At 52.8% G+C, this 21,794-nt stretch overlaps 1 protein-coding gene and 1 long non-coding RNA gene across 5 annotated transcripts in view; one reads left to right on the top strand and one right to left on the bottom strand.

The window, feature by feature from the left end:
- The window catches only part of CHST3 (carbohydrate sulfotransferase 3), a 33,529-nt gene that overhangs the window by 6,269 nt on the left and 5,466 nt on the right, over nucleotides 1-21,794 (bottom strand). The window contains exon 2 of the mRNA XM_082715926.1: nucleotides 1,020-1,244. Coding sequence (XP_082572052.1) covers nucleotides 1,020-1,159 — 140 coding nt within the window. The 5' untranslated portion in view covers nucleotides 1,160-1,244. The remainder of the gene's footprint in view (nucleotides 1-1,019; nucleotides 1,245-21,794) is intronic.
- LOC309855703 lies at nucleotides 1,251-21,363 on the top strand. Of its 4 annotated transcripts, none has more exons than XR_014306939.1 (4): nucleotides 1,251-5,362; nucleotides 5,906-5,987; nucleotides 16,438-16,629; nucleotides 16,886-21,363. It is a non-coding gene; the product is annotated as an uncharacterized lncRNA (long non-coding RNA). The 4 variants fall into 4 exon arrangements; XR_014306940.1 differs by having other exon boundaries at nucleotides 5,906-5,991; nucleotides 16,454-16,629; XR_014306941.1 differs by lacking the exon at nucleotides 1,251-5,362 and adding an exon at nucleotides 5,478-5,715.

Here is a 21,794-nt window from a genome sequence, read left to right as displayed (position 1 = left end):
TGAGGTGGGGAGAAAAAGAGGTCTGTAAAGGGTGAGCAGGCTGTGCCTGTGGGCAAACCAGTCCCCCTGGGGCCTCCTAGGAGACCGTGTAGAACACACTGGAGGATTCTCTTGCCCAAGGGACATGAAAGGCCAGCTGGTGTTGGCTGCGGGTCCTAGCTTAACTGTGTGCAGGTAGAGAAGAAGTTTGGTGGTGGAGAGCTGCAGGGGCTTGCAGTAGGACCCCGTGGGCACGAATAGTCCATGCTGAGTAACACAGTGCCTGCTACACAGCCCAATTCCTAATCTATCCATGGTGGCTACTTTCTTGCAGGGTGTTGTGTTAGGAAAATAGGTCTAAGAAATCCTTCTGTGGCTAGCAGAGACACAGCAGAGACCCTGCACACACTAGTATACTGCCAACTCCAGGAGGGCAACATTCCCAGTGAAGCCAAGATAAGTACGCACCCCTGGAATTTAGCAGTATATAACACGGACAGCTGCACATGGCAGTCCTGCCCACCAGGGAATGTGTACCAGCAACCCCTGCCTTTCCATGGGCTCACCCTCACCCATGGCTTCGGCTGGTGTAGTAGATGTGCTGTTAATGTGAGGCATCATCCTATCCAAGATTAATAATAATCATCATGGTCATCAAATGCTGGGTACCAACTGCATGCCAGCCACTGAGCTAAACGTTTTACATTTCCTAATTTAATCTTTGTAAGGAAAGCCCCATCATTAGCCATATTTTATGGAAGAGGAACTTAGGACACAGAAAAGTGAATTTATCCAGGCTGTCCCTACTAGAAAGGGCCTGAATCAGGACTGCAACGCAGGTTGCCTGAGTCCAGAGCCCTAGTGTCTCCCCTGTGCATTCCTGGGGACGTGTGCAGGACCACTGCCTGGGCACAGGAGGGGCCTATGATTACCAGTTTAAGGACTGCCTTTGTAGGTCCACAAAGAGCCCTATGGCTACCTCTTTGCCCCCATCCACCCCTCCCTGATAAGGAAGACTTTCAGGCACTTGTACTCCTCACCTTGATATGATTTTATTTTCCTTTTCAATGAAGACAAAAACCACCACCACAAAAGCCAGGAAAAGGGCATATTTGCTCCTCATCCTCAGGCTGTGCAGAAAGTCCCAGCAGTCCTGGGGTAAAGCGAGTCCTTTCTCCATGGGGAACGGTGGGGCCGTGGGCTGTCAGCTCAGCAGCATCACTCAGGATCTGGCTTGCCGTCTTCAGGTGGGCGACACCCTCGTCCTGTGAAAAGACCGCTGGTCAGGACAACCTTGTCTGGAGGTGAAGAATGAAGAGTTTTCCCACCCAACTTTTGAGGGCCGTGGCCCGGCTTAGCAGCCAGAATCCCAGACCCACTCTCCCAATGGATGAGGTGAAATCAGGTCATTTAAAATGCTAATCAGCCCTTTAATTCATTCATCCCACTTCCATCAACTTATCCTTTGACCTCACACATAATTCAAGGGCAAGGAGATGGAAAAGAATGTTCCTTGAACTAGAAATGTTTGCAACAAGAAAAGACTACAAATACCTAAATAAAAAATGGAGATGGACCTATTGTAATGATATATATACACATCTACATGAGATCCTTCACCTGGGTCCTTCCAAAATCCCTCACATGGCCTCAGCCTTTGCAACACAGCCCCTCCTGGAGCAGCCAGCCCCTACCTAGGTTAGGGTTCCCCCCGGTCCCACCACCATGCAGACTCCCATTAGCATCTGAGACTGTCATAAGGTGAGCTGACTTGTAAGATCTGTTCACCGCTGATCATCCTTTTGTGGCGTAAGGGGGTTTTGTTCAGGCCCCTCATTATCCTTTAGCACTGGGCCAGGCACACAGGAGACACCTGAGCACAGCTGCCGAACAACAGAAGGAATAAAGGAATAGATGACTCTCACCGGAAGATATATATTTTTTTAATAGCTGAGCAAATATAGCATTCCCCAAGGAGCCCATTTCTTGCACACATCTGCACCATCACACACACCTGTCCTGTATCATGAACCCCAGATTCCAGCACAACACCACCCCCTCCAACTCCATCCAAAAGTCTATGCGTTCTCCATGAGGACGGTCATTCATGGGATACTGTTTGCTCCAAGTGTGGGGAAGGCTTGTGACCTAGGTCAGTGCATCCAGGATCAGCTCTCTTCTGGAAAAGATTTCCCCACAGGAAGCAGCTGCCATGGACGAGAGAGTAAGAAGGCAGGAAGGTAGATGCTGGGGTCACACCTTCGTCACACAATGGAAGTGACTAGAAGGACAGCCAGTGCATCTGTCCTTTGGGGAAAGCAGTGGGCCAGGGGCTCTGCAATACCAGAAGGCAGATGTGGAAGCTGGCAGCAGAGTGGTGTGCCCCAGCTGTGCAGGGCAGAGGGGTGGTGAGGCTTCCTGAGTGTGGGTGACTGAGAAGCGGCTCAGGGGGAGGGAGAGGAGACCTGCAGAAACAGCTCCAGGGCAACTAGAATATTCCTGCCCCTTCCTAATTCTTCTGGGCCTTTCCCCACATATTCATTAAACAACGACTCCGTAAGCACCCACTCTGTGCCAGCCTCTGGTCTAGGTACTGGGGATACAGCAGCCAGCAAGCAGAGCTGGTCTCTGGCCTCATGGAGCTGACACTCGGGTTGGAAGGGCCAACTGGAATGATCTGGGTGGCTGAGATTCATTGAGTGCTTCCTGCTCTGGGCCATGTGCCATGCTAAGCGCTTGATTTGCATTTTCTCCTCCAACCCTTACAGAGTCTGGTTAGGGAGCAGTTATCCCATTTTACAGATGAGGAAACAGGCTGACGGGTTAAATAACTGTCCAAGGTTCCCCCAACAGGAGCCTTCATCATCCCTCCAAGATCCAGGTCGTCTGAGCCTCCCAGGGCTCCCCAGTCACGCCCACTATAGCATATATGGTTGGGCTTTCCAGCTGATGGTCTGCCTGCCTGTCCTCCCTTCCCAGAATCCGAGCTCCAGGAAGCAGGGACCAGCAACTAAAACGGCACCCAGCATATGCCAGCTGCCCAGCAAAACACAGGTGAGCAAACCTGTCAAAGCTGATGCCTGGCTCAGTGCCTGGCAGGCTGTCAGCACGAGTTTGCAGAACACCCCATGGGGTATGAGGCCATCCATCTCTCTGGAAGGGTGAGACTCAATGCTGAGTCTGCAGAGCAAAAGGGATTAAAATCCTGACTTCCTGCCCTCTCATCTCTTGGCTGGAGAGTTGCCTGTATCTGATGATGTAAGGGGAAGCAAAAGGAGCTGGGACCAGGAGTCCTGGGTTCTAGTCCTTTCTGTGTGTCTACCATGTTGTGTAGCCTTGTAGGAGTGACTTAACTTTTCTGAGCCTCAGTTTCTTTACCTGTAGCACGGAAAACCTGTACATAAGGCTGCCATGAGGAATAGTATCTGGGGCACGGTAAGTGCTCATTAACTATGATAGGAGAGAAACAAGGGGAGAAACGGCAGGGGTGGGTGGGGGGAGTTGCTCTCATTGTCCTCTCCCTTCTGGGTCTTTGATAAGATCAGAAGTTCAGCGCCTCGATGATGGAAAGTTCCCGCACCTTCTCCTTCCCTCCTCTGCAAGCACTGTTTCTATTTTTGAGTTGCCATCCCAGTCCCCTCGCCCCCCTGAATAATACAGGGTTCCTAAGAACCTTCCCAGCATTGCCCTAAAAGGAAGAAGCAATGGTAAAAACTCTTGACAGGAAACACAAGGCAGGCTGCTGGTTCCTTCGCTCTGGCCCAGCAGGCTGCCTTTAGCCTTAGCTCCAGAGGCCCAGTGGATGGTGGGCAGGCAGATGAGGGAGGTTTAGAGATCCCAGGGGCAATGTGGGAGGTCCTCCGACCCAGGAGCTGGGAGAGGGCCACAAGGGCCAGGAGGTCACAGGGTCACCAGGGAGGAAGATGGGGCCAAGATGGGAGTCACCTGGCAAAGCTCCCAGCAGAGGCCCTCTCTAAGAAGTGGGTCTATGACTTCTGTCAAGGCTAGTCAAACCTCTGTGATGCTCCCTCCCAAAACCCAGGGTGCACTCTTCCTTCGCTCATGGTGAGAATGAAACATTTGTGCGTCTCTTGGCAGATGCCCCCTGCCAGTGGAGTACTCAATACCTTTCCTCCCCTGATACCCAGCAAGTGGAGTGACAGCCAAAGGAAAAGGTTGAGATGCCAGCTGAGGTCCCATTTCCAGGGCGCCAGGGTCAATGGGGAAGAAGGCCAGAAGCACGGGCCAGTGCAGCTCTGCCAGTAGGCCGCAGAGGGTGGGACAGCTGCCCTTGGTCCAGTCATCTCCAGTGCTCATCTCTGGAGCCCTCCCCTGGAGCCCTCCCGACCACCAACTTCCCAGGGACCATCTCCCCTCCCCCAACACTTCCCTTCTCAACAGATTGCTTCATTTCCTTCCTGGACAGAAATGTACTGGTTTCTTGCCAAATTCAACCACTGGCACGTAGCTTCCGTGACAGGAGAGCTTCGTCCATCTGTTCCACCCCTGTATTCTGTGCCCAGAATCCCCATGCCCAGCTCTGTCTGCATGGGGCACAGAGCAGGTGTTCGAGAATGCTTGTCGGATGAACGCACTCATGCCTTTTCCAAAGCATCTGGCCCGGCGGGAGATGCTCACTCCTAAGTTGGTAGGACACAGGAAAAAGGAACAGCAGCTGTTCCCTAGATGAATAAACCACCTGTGTGCTTACGGGTGTGTGCTCCAAGTATACACCCCGAATGTGTACTGCAGGCAAGTAACTAGAAAGTGTGTGCCATGGGCAAAACTTCACACTTGGGGTTTCAAACATTGGGTCTCTTGAATTATCACTATCAATCCGGGATGTCATTTTGAGGATGAAGAAACCAAGCCCTGGGGCTTTCAGTTCAAGCCCCTACAGCGATGCGCTAATAATGGGAGGAGGGCAGAAAAGCCCCAGGGGTATTCCAGAGAAGGAATAAAAAGAGAGTAGGCTGGGCTAAGGCCCCAGCTCTACGCACCAACCTTCCTACCCTCCTCTCCCCTTGGGGGCCTTTCTGGCCAGGCCTCCCCCCTGTGCCACGAGGGACCCCCACTAGACAACAGTTTTCTACTTGGATGCCTCCCAGCCTGCCCCTGCCTCCCCTAAGGGAAGGTGGGGTCCCAGAGTCTGCTGGGAACGGGAGCTCTGATAAGGGACGGGCCCTGCCAGACATTGCATCAGGCCGCAAAACTCCACTCCCCTCACTTGCTGGGCCCCAGAGCCACGGGGCCGTCCTTCCTCCTCAAGACTGTTCACACTCCAGAGCTCCAGCTTCCTCTCCCAAGAACAAACCCCTCTAGGATCCCCTTAGGGGCATGGGCCCAACCTCAGCCAAGACAGACAGAGGAGAAGCAGCCACAGGTAAAAGTGTGTCTCACCTGAGAGGCAGTGGAGGTCCAAGAACTTGTGAGAAGCTGTGGGCCACCATCACGAGGTGGACTAGGGGGCAGAGGGCCAGCCTGGTGGGGGTGGGGCTGCACCAGCTCCACCTGGGACAGACCCCAGCTGCCCCTCAGTCCTGTTTTGGCTCGGTGGAGATAAGGAGAACACACCCTACCCCCATTTGAGAGTCGCTCTATCAGGGTCTGCTCAGCCCTATGAGCGAAACATCCTGTGTGAACCCCAAGGCCAACCGATGCATGAAGTACAGGGCCCCAGAGAATAGTTCCAGGCCTTCCAGCACCTCTCACACCAAGCCCAGGGCCCTGGGTGAGGTCAGTGCTGACCCTGCACTCTGGGCTTTGCCTAGTCAAGGCCTGCAGTGGAAGCTGGTGTCCAGGATGTCCAAAAGAGCAAAGTGTCCTTTCTACCACTCCTGAAAAAACATGACTCTTGTTCTAACGCTGAAGAATGTCAGCACCAGGAAATTTTCTAACCTACCTTTCCTCATTTTTTTATCTATAGAAATTCAGGCTCCGAGAGACCAAGGCATACCCGTGGATGATGACAAAACTCCCAACTACTACGTGGGTCTCCTGTGTCCCAGGTGAGTGATGGCCCTGTCCTCCTTTATCACTCTGACTCTCATAGCTTAGCCTACTTAAAAAGCTTCATGACAGCGCACCCAGGTGGCTCAGTTGGTTAAGCGTCTGCCCTCCATTCAGGTCACAATCCCAGGGTCCTGGGATTGAATGAACCCCACGTCTCGGCTCCCTGCTCAGTGAGGAGCCTGCTTCTCCCTCTGCCCTCCGCCTGCTCTTCCCCTAGCTCCAGCTTGCCCTGTCTCTGTCAAATAAACAAGCAAATAAAACCTCCTTATAGAGATGTCAAATACATGGCACACACACCACCACTCAGCAGTCCTGTGACTGAAGCAGACATCACTAATCGATCACTATCTTCTCTGCAGCTTGAGACTCGACGTAGCCTCATACACCTTCCCTCTGAAGCACCAATCCATTAGCATTGTCCCGTGAACAAAAACCAATTTGCCCTCCCAACTTTACAGGATCCTTACTGGCTACCAAATGAAATTCCTTACCACCTCTTAGTCTGGCATTCTACACTCTAACTTCACTGTGCAATGACAGCCCAAACTCTTACATAAACCCTCCATTCAAGCACATGAGCCTTGTACACCCATCCTCCAAGCCTTCCATCCAGCCCATTAAGCCCTTTACTGAAGAAAACAGGCCAGTTATAATCCATGGGAAGGTTACTAAGAACAGCAAAGGCATCAAACATTTGCAAACCCCTCCCCCCAAAAAATTGCTTTTTGAGAATTGCTAGGGATAGAAGGTTCCTACAGCCCCACCCTTCTCCCTCGCGTGGCTTGTGCCTTCCTGAAGGGGAGTGGAGGCGGAGTTATGGAGAGCTTAGGAAATCTCCCAGAACCGCTGCCAATCCGTTCCATACCACAGCTGGCAAAGATCTTTACACGGCTAATTTTATATTATTACTCACATGCCTTTATATGTTTTTATGAATGAGAGCCAAAACTTAAAAAAAAAAGTCTCAGGGCTTCCCCACAAACTGTTTTTTGGGCTCTGTGAAAAATGTGGGCAAGCCCCCTGGGGTGTGTCTTGAGTGTGAACCTGTCCGCTATGGGTACCGCAGCTGGAGGTGAAGGCCGGCTACCTAAGGAAAGCATAAGGGTAAATCGAGATGATACATGGTGCCCGTTTTTTTTTACACATCAGACCGGAAGACAGCGTCTTCCGTGACCCTGTGTGCAGGTAATGTTAGGGAGAAAGAACAGGCAGATAGGCAAACACGCGGGGCTCGCCAAGTGCCCGCACGCCCTCCAGCTCCCCCAGCCTCTGGGATCAGCGGGATGTGGGTGGAAGCGACGTGAGCTGCTTCAGGGCCTGGTCCTTCAGGGGATCCCACACGTCCCTCAGGCCTTCTCTTCTCTTGCCGTAGCCACACTGGAGACCCCAGGTCCTGAGCTGCGGACAGGGAAGCCCCCCAACCTGCAGCAGAGGTGGCGTGAGGGGAAAATAAGCTTTCGTTGGGTGAAGCCACTGAGATCTGAGGGTCTGTTACTGCAACATGGCCTGCTGCATCCTAACTAATAGACAGGATTCTCTCGTCATGCTGCTGGAGTGTTCTTCTTGAAGGACAAATTGGCACAACCATCCCAACTCTAAGTGTGCACGCTCTTTGACCCAGCAGTTCCACTTCCAGAAAATTCATCCTGCAGCTCCATGAGCACAGTCCGAACAAGGCCACACACAACAGTATACCGTTCGTGACTGCAGAAGGCTGAAAATAACCTTCAAGTCTGTTGACAGGCACAAACATAAAAACCCAAACAAAAAGCTAGCAAGATAAATGAGGGTCCACTTGTCAGTGCAATACTCTGCTGGGGTTAAAAAGAGAGGCAGCTGTGTATGGGCTGATGGGAAAGGCTGGTCAAGATACAAGGAATACAAACACGGGACAAGAGTGTGTGAGGTCCTGTGGTATCTGTGTAAAGTCGGGGTGGGGACACAGCCATGCTGGTATGCACACTGTCCCTAGAGAGGAAAACAAGAAATTGGTTGAGAGTGGTTGAGGGGACCTGGGACACAGGGGTGGGAACGGGGACCCACTGTTTGCATATACCTTCTTGTATGGTTTGAATTTGTTACCATGTTTATTGGTTACTCTTTCCAAAGAAAAGGAGTGGTTATAGGGGCACCTGCGTGGCTTAGTGGGTTAAACATCTGACTCTTGGTTTCAGCTCAGGTCGTGATCTCAGGGTCATGGAATCGAGCCCCACGCTGGGCTCCATGCTGAGTGTGGAGCCTGCTTAAGACTCTCCCTCTACCCCTCCCCCGCTCATGCTCCCCCTCCCCCGCCCCACCCAAGGAATGCACTAAAGCTGTGCACAGCAAGCAGTCCTCAACTGGTGACCCAATGCCAATCAATTGGTATTGACTGCCTAGAGCTCTTTGAGAAGACTGAGGTCAAGCTTGTTCACCATGAGCCAGAATGATTAGTGGTGTTGATTAGTGATGTCTGCCATGTGTGTAGGATGGGAAAGGGTGGACACAGGTGTCAAATAGGGGCCACTTTTACTTTAGGGGGATAGCCGAAGAAGGCTAGGAATCTCTAAGCCATGGAATTCTATTCTTCCCTCCCTCGTGTGGTTTATTATTTCCATTTTGGTCATGCTCATTACTATAAATTTCTGTGCTCATTCGTGGGCTTGGAAGCCTTTGTTTTAGTCTGATTGCTCTGCAACAGTTCAACCAGAAATGCATGCAAGTCTGTATCCATGCCTGTGGGTGCATCAGAGGTGAACATGTTCAGGAGAAGCCCTCGACAGCTGGGGGGGGGGGGCGGGACGGGGTTGCCTTTCCTTATGGTCACACAGCTTTCCCATCTTACTCTGCCCCTTTGCAAAGATTAACTCCACTACAGCATTTCTGGGACCCCTGGGTAGGCAAAAGCTCTCAACGCACAAGCTCAGGAGCCCCTTCCCACTCTAGCCTACTTACTGACCTTTCTTGGGAGACTTCAAACCTTTCTGTGCTTTGAGTATTACACACAACTTAGATGAATGTCGGGGGTACTGAGTGAAAAAAAAAGAGCCAGTCTCCAAAGGTTACAGACTGCATGATCCCTTTTATGTCAAATTCTAGCAATGATGAAATTGTAAAGAGAGAAGCACAGATCAGTACTGTCAGGAGCAAAGGCAGGCGTGGGGGCAGGCGGGAAGTGGTTACAGCTATAAAAAGGGTGCCACGAGGGACCTCCGTGGTGCTCTATCTTATGTGTCAGTCAATGTCAGTGCCCTGGCTGTGAACTTGGGTGAGAGTTTTGCAAGATGTTACGAGGGGAACTAGGTGCATGGGATCTTTCTACATGATTTCTTAAAATTTCATGTGTAATCTGTAATGATCTCAAAACTGAGAACATTTAACAATTGGGGAGGACAGACTATACCTGCCACTATGAACACCGGGTGACGTCTGGAATTACAGAACCAGTATACTGCACACCCGAAACGAATACAGCACGGCATGTTAACTCACTGAAATGAAAAGAAAAACTTAAAAAACATAAAAAGCTTAACTGAAAAGAGAAGGAAAGGAAAAAGTCTCTTATCACAGAGGCAGGGTCGAAAGGAGACTCTGGAAATACAGCTGGAGGCAGGCAGTAAGACTGACCAGAGTGGCTGTCCTGGGGCAGAGACTGGATGAGTTGAATCCAAACTGTACCCCTGAGCTTGGCTTTTTGTAGAACCACAACTGGCCATACCCCTGGGGTCTGTTCATGTGCAAGGATATGCTTGGGGGCTTTTTGTGGGGGAGGCTGAGTGAGGATGAGGAAGCCCCATCCTCACAGCAGGGAAGAGAGAAAGGGGCGACGTGAGAGACCCATACGGTCTGTGACAGCCCCTAACCTACCACCGGCTTGAAGGCCTGGCATGGACTCTAAGTAGGAGCAGAGACACTGGGAGCAAGCAGTGGGTCCATGTGAGGCTACAGGAGACTTAGTGTGCAAACGGAGTTGCCACCGGGCCCAGAGACCCCCCCAGGGAGAGCTCAGCAGGCTGGCCAGGTGCAGCCTTGGCAATGGTGTAACACGGGCACTCAACGGTGAGAACATGGGACCTCTGGGTTATCTCTGAACCACTCCTGGGATTTACCAAGGAGTGGAGCAAGCTTCCGGCTGCTTTCGAACCTTGGTACAGCTCCCAGGCAAGGAGGAACTTGTAAAAAGCTGAAAGTCAAGGAAAGTACCTAGTAAGCCTCTGGATGATAAAAGCTGGGGATAGAGCAGGACCCGTTAACTCATCTGCAGAGTACTTGCTCTGGGTCACGCAGGGCTCGAGGTGCTGGCGGCAGAGGGAGGGAGAGACACAGTCCCCGTCTTAGAGGAGCTGAATAATGATGAGCTAGCACGGACTGTGAACGTGAACGAGGCACTTCCAAGCACTTCACACGCGTAAAGGAATTTGGTCCTCAGCACAACCGGAGGAGGAAGGTGGGGCAGCACCCTCCTCGCTGCTACCCCTCGCCCCCACCTAGGGCAAGGAGAGGACAAACACCTGTCCTCGGGCACAAGGCAGAGCTGGGTTTTGAACCCAGGCAGTCTGGCTCCATGGTTCAGGAACGCAACTACTGTGTCCTATCACTGAGACAGCAGGTTTAACCCAGTCATGGGAGCGGCACAGTAGCAGGCAGCTCAGAGTTCCAGGCCGGGAACTGGTCTGCCAGGACCTGTCACCTACTTGCTGTGTGACTTTGGACAACCCTCTAGACTCTGCCTGCCTCACACGCCTCAAAGAGACACACGTGACCTCCAATACAAGGTTCTTGGCGTCTTGGAAGAAACATCCTTTGAAGGCACAAGGCCTTTGCTGGCTTCCCGGAAGATGGGAGCTCGCTGGCTGTCCCAGATAAGCAGCTGTTGCTGGCTGAGGGTGACAGCTGAGTAGAAGGCTGCTGCTCCTGCCCAAGCCTGCGGCCGGCTTGTGGCCAGCGGCCAGATCCCAGAGGCAGAGTGGCCCTGAGAGACGGTGTGATGACAGGCAGCGGAGAAGATGGGGGTATAGTGCCTGTGGCTCCGCTTTTCCAGAATCCAGTTCAAATGTGGCATTCTGGGGCACCTGGGTGGCTCAGTGGGTTAAGCCTCTGCCTTCAGCTCAGGTCATGATCTCGGGGTCCTGGGATCGAGCCCCGTATCGGGCTCTCTGCTCAGCGCTCTCTGCCTGCCTCTCTGCCTACTTGTGATCTCTGCCAAATAGGTAACTAAAATCTTTAGAAACCACCAAAAAACGAATGTGGCATTCCACCTGGGGGCCAACCTGGCCCACCCCAGCTTTCCTTCACCTGCCCAACCCCCCTCCCCTCAACCCTCCCCAGACGAATGAGCCCCACCATTAACAAAGGACACAGGAAAGAGCGCAGTGGGGTGGGCCTTCGGATGCATATCTCTCTGGCAAAGAGGGATGGTGATGAGGTGGGGGACATCAAGTGACGGGTTCTTCCTGCTCCAGCTCAGCCACTCACTAGCCTCATGACCCCAGCTGACTGCCTCGCCTCTCTGTGCCTCGTCGGTAAAAAGATAGGAAGAGGCCCGTATTCGTTCCCTGTAGCCACTAACGCACCACCATCAACTCAGCGGCTTAAAACAACATGTACTTATTCACCTGAAGAGTTCTGAAAGTCAGAAGTCCAAGACCAGTTTGGACTAAAATGAGGGTGTCCACAGGCCTGCCTTCCTTCTAGAGGCCCTAGGGAGAAAATCTGCTTCCTTGACTTTTGCAGCTTAGCTTCCAGAAGCTACCTGCTTTCCATGGCTCATGGCCCCCTCATCCGTCTTCCAAGCTAGCAACGACTGGTTGAATCGCTTTCCTCAGGCATCACTCTGACTTCTTCTGTCCTCTTATCTCCCTCTTCTCAGGACCTGTATGCTGGGCCCCCTGGATAATCTGAGGTCATCTCCCTATCTCAAAATCCTTAACTTAGTTCCACTGCCAAGTCCCTTGACCTTGAGAAGTAACACAACCTCCGGGTGGAGGGGGGGATTATGTGTAGACATCTTCGGGAAGCCGGTATTCAGCCTCCCACAAGCACCTCCCTCATGAAATGGGGCCGACCGGTTCCATGCTTAGCAAGCTTAGCGTCTAACCAGTAAGAGGCCCAGGATGCTTAATCCCAGCTGGGAATGAGGATCCCTCTGAGAGCTTTTACAAAATATCAGGGCCTGCGGTGCACTCTTGAAGATGGGTGGGGGCAGCGGTTGCACAATGGAACTTGTAGCAGCTCCTTAGGGACTCTGTTGGGCAGCCAGGGATGGAGGTGACTCTAAGAGGCACTGAATTCATGTCAGCCATTATTCTTACTCCCCACAGCTACGTAGCACTGAGTCTCCATGCCCAGCCACTGTCCAATAGATGTTTGTTGAATTACACAGAACTGAATCATTCCCGGGGCCTCGAACTGCCCCCGGGATAGGATAGGAGGGGTGAGAGGGTTTCTCACTGTCGCTTCAAGGCCTGAAGAATGAGGTTCTGTGGCCAGAGGCCGAGGACTCGATCCACTTCACACCCAGAAATGGCTGCCTGGGGGAGGCGGGTGTTGGAGTCGGTCCTCCTCCCCGAAGTCCAGTCAAGGGGGCCCGCCCTGGGCAGAATCCAGTCATCAACGGGCCATTGTTAGTGGAACAGAGGGGCTCTGTGCCCATTTAACACTTCCCTCCCTCACGAGGCTGCTCCCAGCTGAGGGCTGGCTTCTAGAGGACTGTAAGGCTGGGGAGGGGGCCCCAAGGCTGTGAAGGGGGAGGATTAGAAGTGGGGGCTGAGAGTTCCCTGGTTGGAGGAGCAGAGGCAGCTTAAAACCTAGCCAGGCCCCAGGCCCCAGTGCTGTCGCACGGGCTTCCCTGCCATGCCAGGAAGAGGTTCCGGGGAAAGCTGGGGACCCAGGGACAGCCACTGAAACCTAACAGACCCCAACCAGAGGGAGGGGAAACCGCTTTCTCCGTGAGGTGGTCATGCTTGACTTACCTTCTTCCCTTTAAAAAACCAGAAAAGGTGAAATCTACATGGTAAATGGCACCTTTCATTGCCTATAGAGGAACAGTGTTTTCAAAAGGGCTGGGAGGGTTTTATGTTCTGCTGGGGATTTAAGAGGTAGGTAATTCAACTGGGGCTGGGCATAAATGTGCCTTTGCTTCGCAGACGGTTTCTGCATTTGGACTTGGTATTAACAGCATGAGCTGGATTTCAGGAGAGTGGTGTTTAAGATCCTGAAGACACTGCTTGACCGGCACCCTCCAAACATGTCAGAGACCCAAATTCTTGTGTTATCCATCAGCGGTTCTCATCTGCTGACTAAAGCAAACCCTCTGAAAAGTGTCTACTGAGAGTACAGGGCCTTAAAAGACAATCTTGGTTGTCTTTTGGATCTGAGTTGGGGTCCGGGGCCAGCGGCAGCCGCCGCACCTGGAAGCTTGGTGGAAATGCACATTCTCGGGGCCCTCCACAGACCTCTCCAACTAGAATCTCAGGAGGGTGGGCACAGCAAGTGGTTCCAGGAAGCTCTCCAGGTGAGTTTGGTGTAAAGTTTGAAGATCACTCTTCTGGGGGAATAGTTTTCAAACTCTAGCTCACAATCAATTTGGTAGGTCAATGAGCTTTTTTAAAAAAGTTAGCCAGAATGGTGTAGAACTGAAAATTTGAAAAGTCTCTCCATGAGACTTCTGTTTCAGTTCTGTGTACCTTTGTCTGAGGTTTTGGTCCAAAGATTGAAAACCACTGTTCTGGAGCTGGTATGTACCAACTTCAACCGGCTCCCCTTTTGTAACTGGTCTGTATCGGGAGGTTTTGAAGGGCAGAGCATCTGGGTTTACCCCCGCCTCCAAGCAGCCCTCCCGCCCCCCACCCCGTCCCCACCACACTATCCTCATAGACACGGGCAACAGATGAGAGGGGCTGCTTCGGGGCACACACAGTGTCCTTAGAACACTGGCCTAAAAATTAAACTTAACTGTGCATTTCCCCAGGTTTATAAAACTTTCTGCCTCTCTATACAGGACCTCCCCAGGGAGAAAGCCAGGCCAACCCCCAGGGAAGAATTCACTGGACAAGGAGCTAGATTTGGAGAGTGGCTGGGGAGCCTGCTTGATAGGCTCCCTCTTCCTCTCCCTCTGCCCCCTCTCCCCGCAGCTGGCACACATGGGCTCTCTCTCTCAAAAAATAAATTAAATAAATATAAAAAAAATAAAAAAAAAAAAATAAAAAAAAAAATAGGTGGCGCCTGGGTGGCTCAGTGGGTTAAGCCGCTGCCTTCGGCTCAGGTCATGATCTCAGAGTCCTGGGATCGAGCCCCGCATCGGGCTCTCTGCTCAGCGGGGAGCCTGCTTCCTCCTCTCTCTCTGCCTGCCTCTCTGCCTGCTTGTGATCTCTCTCTGTCAAATAAATAAATAAAAATCTTTAAAATAAAAAAAAAAAATTAAATTAAATAAATAAATAATCAATTAAAAATAAATTAAAAAAAAAACTTTCTGCCTCTCTACTGCCCTCTCTTCTATGTAGATGTGCCTAGAGAAGTATGAGCACGAAATAGCTACCTGGTTACATCTGGGTGTGGGACTGAGGGATGAGTCGTTGCTTTCTGCTATTTGCCCCTTTTACTTGAATTTTGCTTAGTAAGCATCTAACACAAATATAAAAACTCTAAACTCATTCCTTAAAAAAAAACAAAAACAATACAAAGCTAAGGGTCCATTTCTGCGTAGAAATAGAGGCAAGAAAAGGCATTCCCACGGTAGGGCAGGCAGCCATGAAGCCCAGGGGCCAAGCTGCCTAAGGGGCCATTGTGCCTGGTCAAAATCTACCTAAGGCAGAGCCCAAATCCCACGGTCCCCAGGGTGCTCCCTGATCTAGTCCCCACAGCCATAACCAGTCCTCCAGAGGTACAGCACTGCACACCCCCCTCCCCAAACACACACCTCTGTCACCCTTTCCTCCTTAGAAGCCCTTTTGCTCCTCCTGGTCCTCAGGCCAGCCCTGTACCCAGCATGGATTTTTACCCCCACCCTTGCCTTCATTCTCCAGAGGAGAGCGTAAGGTTCAGAGAAGCTAAGCAACCTGCCCAGGGTCACCCAGCTGGAGACGCAAGGCCAAGGCATGAAGGGCAGGGTCTGCTGACATTAAATCTCCAGCACACTGCTCTCCTGGCACTATTTCTTTCTCTAACTTGCTCCACTCTTATGAATTCGAGTTAACATTTGCTATATAGCACCACATAAATATATCAGGAAAGAAGGGAAGGATGCAGAGAGGAAGGGAGGGGAGGGGGGAGATGAGAGGAGCAGGGGAGGCCTAGGTCACCCTCAGTCTCACCAGGAATGGCAGTGCAGGGTGGACCTGTCCGTGTGAGCCCCAGCACCTAGGGGACCCTGAACCTGCTCTCAGGCTGGCCAAGAGGCAGGATGTCTGGTCAGATCACCAGCGTGGGGCCCTGACCCCCCAGGCCACAGCTGCAGGCCCCAGCCCAGCCAGACAAGAGGGGAAAATGGAAGAGGCAGCTGGGAATGCAGGAGAAAGTCACCCTGGGAAGCTAAGGGGGACGCTGGGGCTGCGGGGGCCTTTGTGTCTCATGAGTGGAGTCCAAGGTGACTGCTGAGGGGGGCTGGGATGCGGCTGCCAGCACAGCCTGGGAGGGAGCACCCACCAGCTTAGCAATGACCCCGCGGCAGGGGTCACACTGACTGTCCGGGACAGCTACTCTCCAGCTTGTGCCTTTCACCTTATATCCATTTGTACCTCTCCTATTGTGTACCATGGGCATGTATTACTTAATTTATAAAATTTAATCAAACTAAACAACAAACATTAAAAGCAAGCAACAGTTTTCTACCTATAGAAATAGAGGCAAAGTTTTTTTGGGGTGAGACTCTCACTTGGAAGACATTTTAACAGGCCTTTGAATTTAAGCCGAGGCTAAGCCAGAAAGGACAATCCGGAGACAACGAGAAGTGAGACAGCCCCTACAGTCAAACTTAAGTCTACTTTCCCTGCAAGAAAAGTGACAACTGCCCAGAAATTCTTATTGTGGTGTTTGAAGGGAATACCTGAAGGGTCCCCTCCTTTCTGGGTGTGTGGGGGGGATAGCCACCCCTGAAGCCAAGGGCTCTTGAGGGCTAAGGGGAGGGCAGGGTCAGGAGGAACCACCCTGCAAGACCATGGAACCCTGGGGGATCCCCACATATCTGTGGGGAGGGCCCCTGGGGGTGGGCTAACCTGGGACTTGGGCATTAAAAAGGGGATGAAGGACCCCTGAGAATCTGGCCCCTGTCCGTTGAGTCACATGCCAGGTTAACCCCTAAGCCAGGTTATCTGGTGGAGGCCCTTTGTTTCCAGGCCAGGCCCACTAAGGTGGGGCGGGCGCTCTGCTGAGGAAAGGGCCCAGCCTGGAAGCCTGGAAGCCTGCAGAGGGCCCCTAGGCTTCGAAAGTGCTCCTGGGAAAATGGTAACTCATACTCTTCTCTCACCCCAGAGGGTCATTCTCGCAGCAACATGGGAGCCCAGTGACTGCAGAATGAATGAATCCGAAATGCAAGCCTGAGAACAAAGCTGACCGATACCCGTGTCACCCGTGTCAGAGGGGAGGCTAGCTCCCTGCTCCTGTCCTTGTAGACAGAAGACTTCACAGTCTCATTTCTCCCCTTTCCAGCCAAAGGAATTTCAGGTGAGCCAGAAAAGCTCTCTAAGCCTCAGTGTCCTCACCTGGAAGATGGGGCTAACTGTGCCTCCCTCATGAGGTTGTGGAGGGGGAGGGCACCCTTTTGCACAGGCTGGGCTCCAGCTAGGGCAGCTGGGGCGGGCTGGGGTGGGCGGAGCTGGGAGCCCCAGCAGCAGCTGCTACAGCCTGGCATCCTTCTCCTGCGGGCGAGGCTGAGGAAGCTGGCGCTCAGCCCTTCTCTTGACTCACACTCCTTTTCCAGGTCTGGCCCACCAAAACCAGAACAGACACACCCTGCACGCCTGTGTTCCTTCCAGAGAGGTAAGATACACTCCCGAAGGGCCACATAATCAGGGTCTGCACGGCCAAGGAGCTGGGTGCTTTCTGCCACTTCCTTGGAGATCAACATCTCCATGAAACTCTGGGGAGTGATTCACACTACTGAAAGATGAAAACTCTCTGGGCACTTCCTGTCTGCGCCGCGCCATTTGGCAGGCCTGGGTTCATACACCCTACCTCCTGTGACTCACTTCATTTTGCAGCTGGATCGTGGAGTGGCTAAAAGCATAGGCACAGCTACAGTTGGACAGCTGAAGATTTGCAGTTTGGCTGTGTGACCTTGGACAAGTCACCTACCCTCTCTAGGCCTCAGTGTTGGCATCTGTAAAATAGGGGTACCTCATGCAGTAAGACTGATGAAAATAAATCACTCAGCCTAAGAATGCTCAGTCCGTAAAGAGCTCTCAGATAACTGTACCTACCAGGAAGGCAGAGGCCTTTAGGACCTGGCAGAGTGCTGGGGACACAGCTCAACCAGGCTTTACTTTTTTAAAAGTGCTTCCAACACTGGAATGCCCAGACTTCCAATCAGAGGCCTGGCAAGGATATACTTTTGGAAGTTCCTCATGCCTATCACCACTTCTGGAAGCTTCTGCCACAGCAAAGCTTATGAGTAAGGGGGTGGGAGGAAGCTGATCTGGCCCGGCTACTCGGGGCCGGAGGGTCCCTTGCAGGACTTTAGGCACACGGTCATCAGAGGGCCAGAGGGCAAGAGAGCAGACTGGCAGGTAGGCGGCAGACCATGAGGTCATGCTTTCCCAGAATGACTCAGTAGTGCCCCTAGGCTGTAAATGGTAAGCTGTGTGCTGTGGCCTCAAGGCCTCCCTGTCTCCGTGCCATCCCCGCCCTCCCTGTGGCTTGCAAGGTATCTCTCCTTCCCCATCCTCTCCTGTCCCCCCCTTTCCCCAGGGGCCCATGACTACAGCATAAGGGCAGTTGCTCCGGGCTGTGACCCCCATGCTGCCTCTGTCATGTCTCTCCAATCTCCACACGGACAGAGTAAACTGCCAGACAGACTTGGATTTCGTTACTGCCTCAGACTTCTCCTGGCCAAGTGGTCTAGGGTGGGTCAACCTGCCTCTCTGAACCTCAGTTTCCTCATCTGGAAAATGGACACATGGCTAACAACCTTGCTGGGCTGTACGGGTCTTAGTGAGACAGTCTGTAACTACTTGGCATGAAGCAGGCGCTTAGCAAATGGAAAGTACGCCATTCTAGGGCCTCGATGATCTGACCTCAGTTGACTTCTCTAGCGGCATTTATTTAAAAAATAAGAAAAAATAGCTCATTCTTCTCAATGTTTACTGTACGCGAGTCACTGCTCTGAACACTTGTATAGGGACACATTTTATTTTCCTATTACCCCCATGTGATAGGTACTGTTACATCTCCATTTTACAGCTGAGAAAGCTGAGGAACAGAGAGGTGAAGCACTTTGACTATGGTCACACAGCAGGTGAGGAGCAGGGCTCCCCTTCTCTTGCCAGCAGCCCACCTCTGTGGGCTCATCACAGCTCGACCTGAAGGTCGTTATCTGTACCTAAGTCTCCTCTCCCCTTCCAGCGTTGGGGGCACCTTCTGCCACCCCCAGGCCACCCTGCACAGTGTCGGGCTTGAGCCGGCATGCAGTACCTGCACAGGCAAGACCCAGGCTGAAGCACCTAATGTGTGCTCCCTGGGTGGTGGGGAGGCGAATCTAGCACTCGGGGGGAACCCCCTACTTCTGCAAGAACATCTTGAGGGCTGCAGCTAGAACTAGCCCTAGCAGGCAGCGTGCCTGCTGGGCTTCCTCTTCTCTGCTGGAAGGCCTACCTTGTCTGGGGGGCAGGTCTGAACCCTGGAGGAGCTGGAGGGGCTGGAAAGACATCCTTCCATAAGGGGACAGACCTGAGAACCACTTGCTGATGGAGTTGAGCAGTGGAGCACCCACCACCCCACCTAATTCAAAGGCGCCTCTAGGAGGGTTTCAGGCCCATTGTCAGGACCCCAGCCCAGCCCAGCACATAGGATAATGCCTGCAACAGGTTCATGTGCCCAGGGTCCTACTTTCCTGTTTCTACCCAGTCCCACACAAAGCCTCTGGTCCACATCAGCTGCTTCCTCCAACTTGCACGACTCCCCCTACCTTGCCCAGACTCCGATCTCTCCCCTACCACCCTGGGAGAATGGATACTGTCCTATCCTGCGTGGTGAAGCTTCGTGTCCCATCTGTTGCTCTCGGTTCCACAGTCAGGTGGGGACTCAGGGGGGGACACCAAGGGGAGCAAGACAGATGCTGTTCTCACAGAGCTCAGTACCCGCAGCAGGGGACACTCAAGCGGAGGCCAGAGGCTGAATGGGAGCTGGCCACAAGGAAGGAAGGAGAGGCTGGAGAGGCTACAGAGAGCAGGATGCCTGCGTCTGGGGAATGAGGAGAGTATGGAACAGGGAGCAGTGCAGACAAGGGGAAGGGAGGCTGGGCCATGTGATCCACATCACAGGGCCCGTGGAAGCCACCGGCACCCAGAGCAGCTCAGCACCTACTCCAGGATGGGGGTCTGTCTAGCTGGAACACCCCTAACCTGCCAGCTCCTCCTCGCCAGTTTAAATCTCTTCCCCTGCCATCTGTGCCACTTCCTGAGCCCAGGTCATTGCCAAGGGGAAGAAGCAGCGATCAGCCGATGGTCGGCCTTGCAGAAGAGGCCCTCCTACCATCAGGAGTGCTCTGTGCAAGTGGGGGTGGGCCGGGGGCTAGAACTTCCACCCACAGGGCCCTCAAAGGGCTGTGGCGACCCCGGAAGCCAGCCTCCCCTGAGCCGCCAGGTCAGAAAGCAGCAGTCTGGCCCGGCCCGTGATGAAGTGACTGTCCTCTCAGGCTGCAGCTCTGGCGGTGTGGCTCACACATGGCGGGGCTCGGAGCGTGGCTCCGCTCTGCTCACACCAGTCGAGGGATGCAGGCCACCTCTCCTGCTTATGGGCTTCTGGGCGCCTGTCTGCGAAATGGCAATCCCGGGTGCCTCCCCCATGAGCTTCCTGTTGAGAACCAAGCGAGTGCAGGCCGGGGAGGCCTGAAGGGTACAGTCCCTGTCGGGCTTCCTGTGTACTTGACCGCTAGGCACCTGCACCACACCTGCACCAGACGGCAGGAGGAACGTGTGGAAAGCAAACAGCTCTTCTCAGATAAAAAACAGCCCCAGTGACGGGCCTGACCTTCCCGGTCACGGGTGTTTCAGTTCTTCATTCTGCCCCACAGGCCGAGGCTGACTTCCCCTTCCTCACAGGTGCTAGGTTTCTATCTCGGGCCTCTTCAGGTAGGTTGTCCTTGACCCTGCAGTGATGAACCCCGGGCTGTGTCCAGAGCAGAGCCAGGCCCCCATGGCCCAGCTCACGTGCCTTAGGCCTGATGCGAGTTGTGAAATGCCTTCCTGAAAATTGGTGCCATCTCAGCCAGGGGGCGGCCAAGTCTGTTTTCAAAATATTTCCTCAGATAGCGCTGCTTTGGCTCAGACCCCTCAGCACCTTCCAGAATCCTGCAGATGGTGAGGCAGCTGGAGGGAAGGGAGGAGAGTGGGGAAAAAGAGTGGGGGAGGCCTGAGACAGCACGTCAGGTGGCTGCGTGGGCTCTCACCGGCGTTGGGCGAGTATGAACAGGCACTCACAAACGCAGGAAGGGAAGCAAGTCCGCCTGGAGAGGGGGGGGCTTTCAAATGGAGAAGCTGTAGAGCCTTCTTCTGAACCAGAACCTCCCTCAGAAGCCCGGTGTGTACAACACACCAGGTGGGGAGAGGCCTGGAGCCTCCTCCCCTCAGGCCTCTGAAGGGTCCCCACTGCATTCTGGGGCTCCGTGGAACCTAGTCTGAAAACCCTTGCTGCTAAAGGAATCTCCACCCTTTCCGGGGGTGTTAGTACCAACACCGTTTTAAAATAATGAGCTTTCTGAGGGAGCATGAAATTATTTTCCTCATAAATTCTAGTTTGAGTCCAGTACAGCAAATGGCACACATTCTGAGAATCAGGGCTCCAAAAGTACATACAAAGGTTTTGATTCCACTCACTGACAAGTCTGTGGGTACCTCTCTGAGAAGTCTTGTGAACTTGAGTCTGAGTATCTGGGGCAGAGGTTGTGGTGAATCATACTTTAACACTGGCCTAGTTCTCCGTACACTTCTAAACTCCTCACATATTATCAATTCATTGACAGCCCTATTACCTATGACCTATTACTGATTAAGAAACTAAGGCCCAGAGAGGTTAAGTAACTAGCCCAAGGTCACAAGCTACTAAGCAGGACTGCAAGCATTCCGGCTTTAGGATATGTGCTCTTAACCATTACTAATTTGGGATGATTGTGTTGTACCTACAAATGTTTTGGTATATAATGTGCCCAGGTATTTACTGAAATATCTGTGGGTGGTGGACCTATGTGTGTGTGTGTGTGTGTGTGTTTCAGCCTGTGATAATGTCATGGCCTGTGAGTATGTGGTATGCAGCTTCTCTCCCCCCAGGGTGCAAGTTACGGCACTCACCCCAATTCTCTCTCAGCAGCCTGGCAGCAGCATGACAACCAAATGCCCCCCAAGCTTCCCAGCCAGAGGCGGGACCCAGAGCCTCCCAGCAGTGTCTGCTCCCCAGATCCCGGAGGTTCCAGTTTGCCAACCCAGCTCGGTACAGTCCCATGCAATGGAAAGGCCCCTCAGCCATTTCTGCGTCCCAGTCAGGAACTCCCCCCACCCAGAGCCCTGGTTCTCCCTTTTCACCAGAGGCTGCTGGGTTTTACAGTCGGTCAACTAAATGCACTGGAGTTATTAAGTGATCATGAATTTGCTTCCTACCCCTATAGACATAGCAACTTA

Source organism: Mustela nivalis (assembly GCF_964662115.1).
Source record: "Mustela nivalis genome assembly, chromosome: 2".
NCBI classification, from domain to species: domain Eukaryota; kingdom Metazoa; phylum Chordata; class Mammalia; order Carnivora; family Mustelidae; genus Mustela; species Mustela nivalis.
Note: the sequence above shows the minus strand (reverse complement) of the source record. Positions and strands in the feature narration are given on the sequence as shown.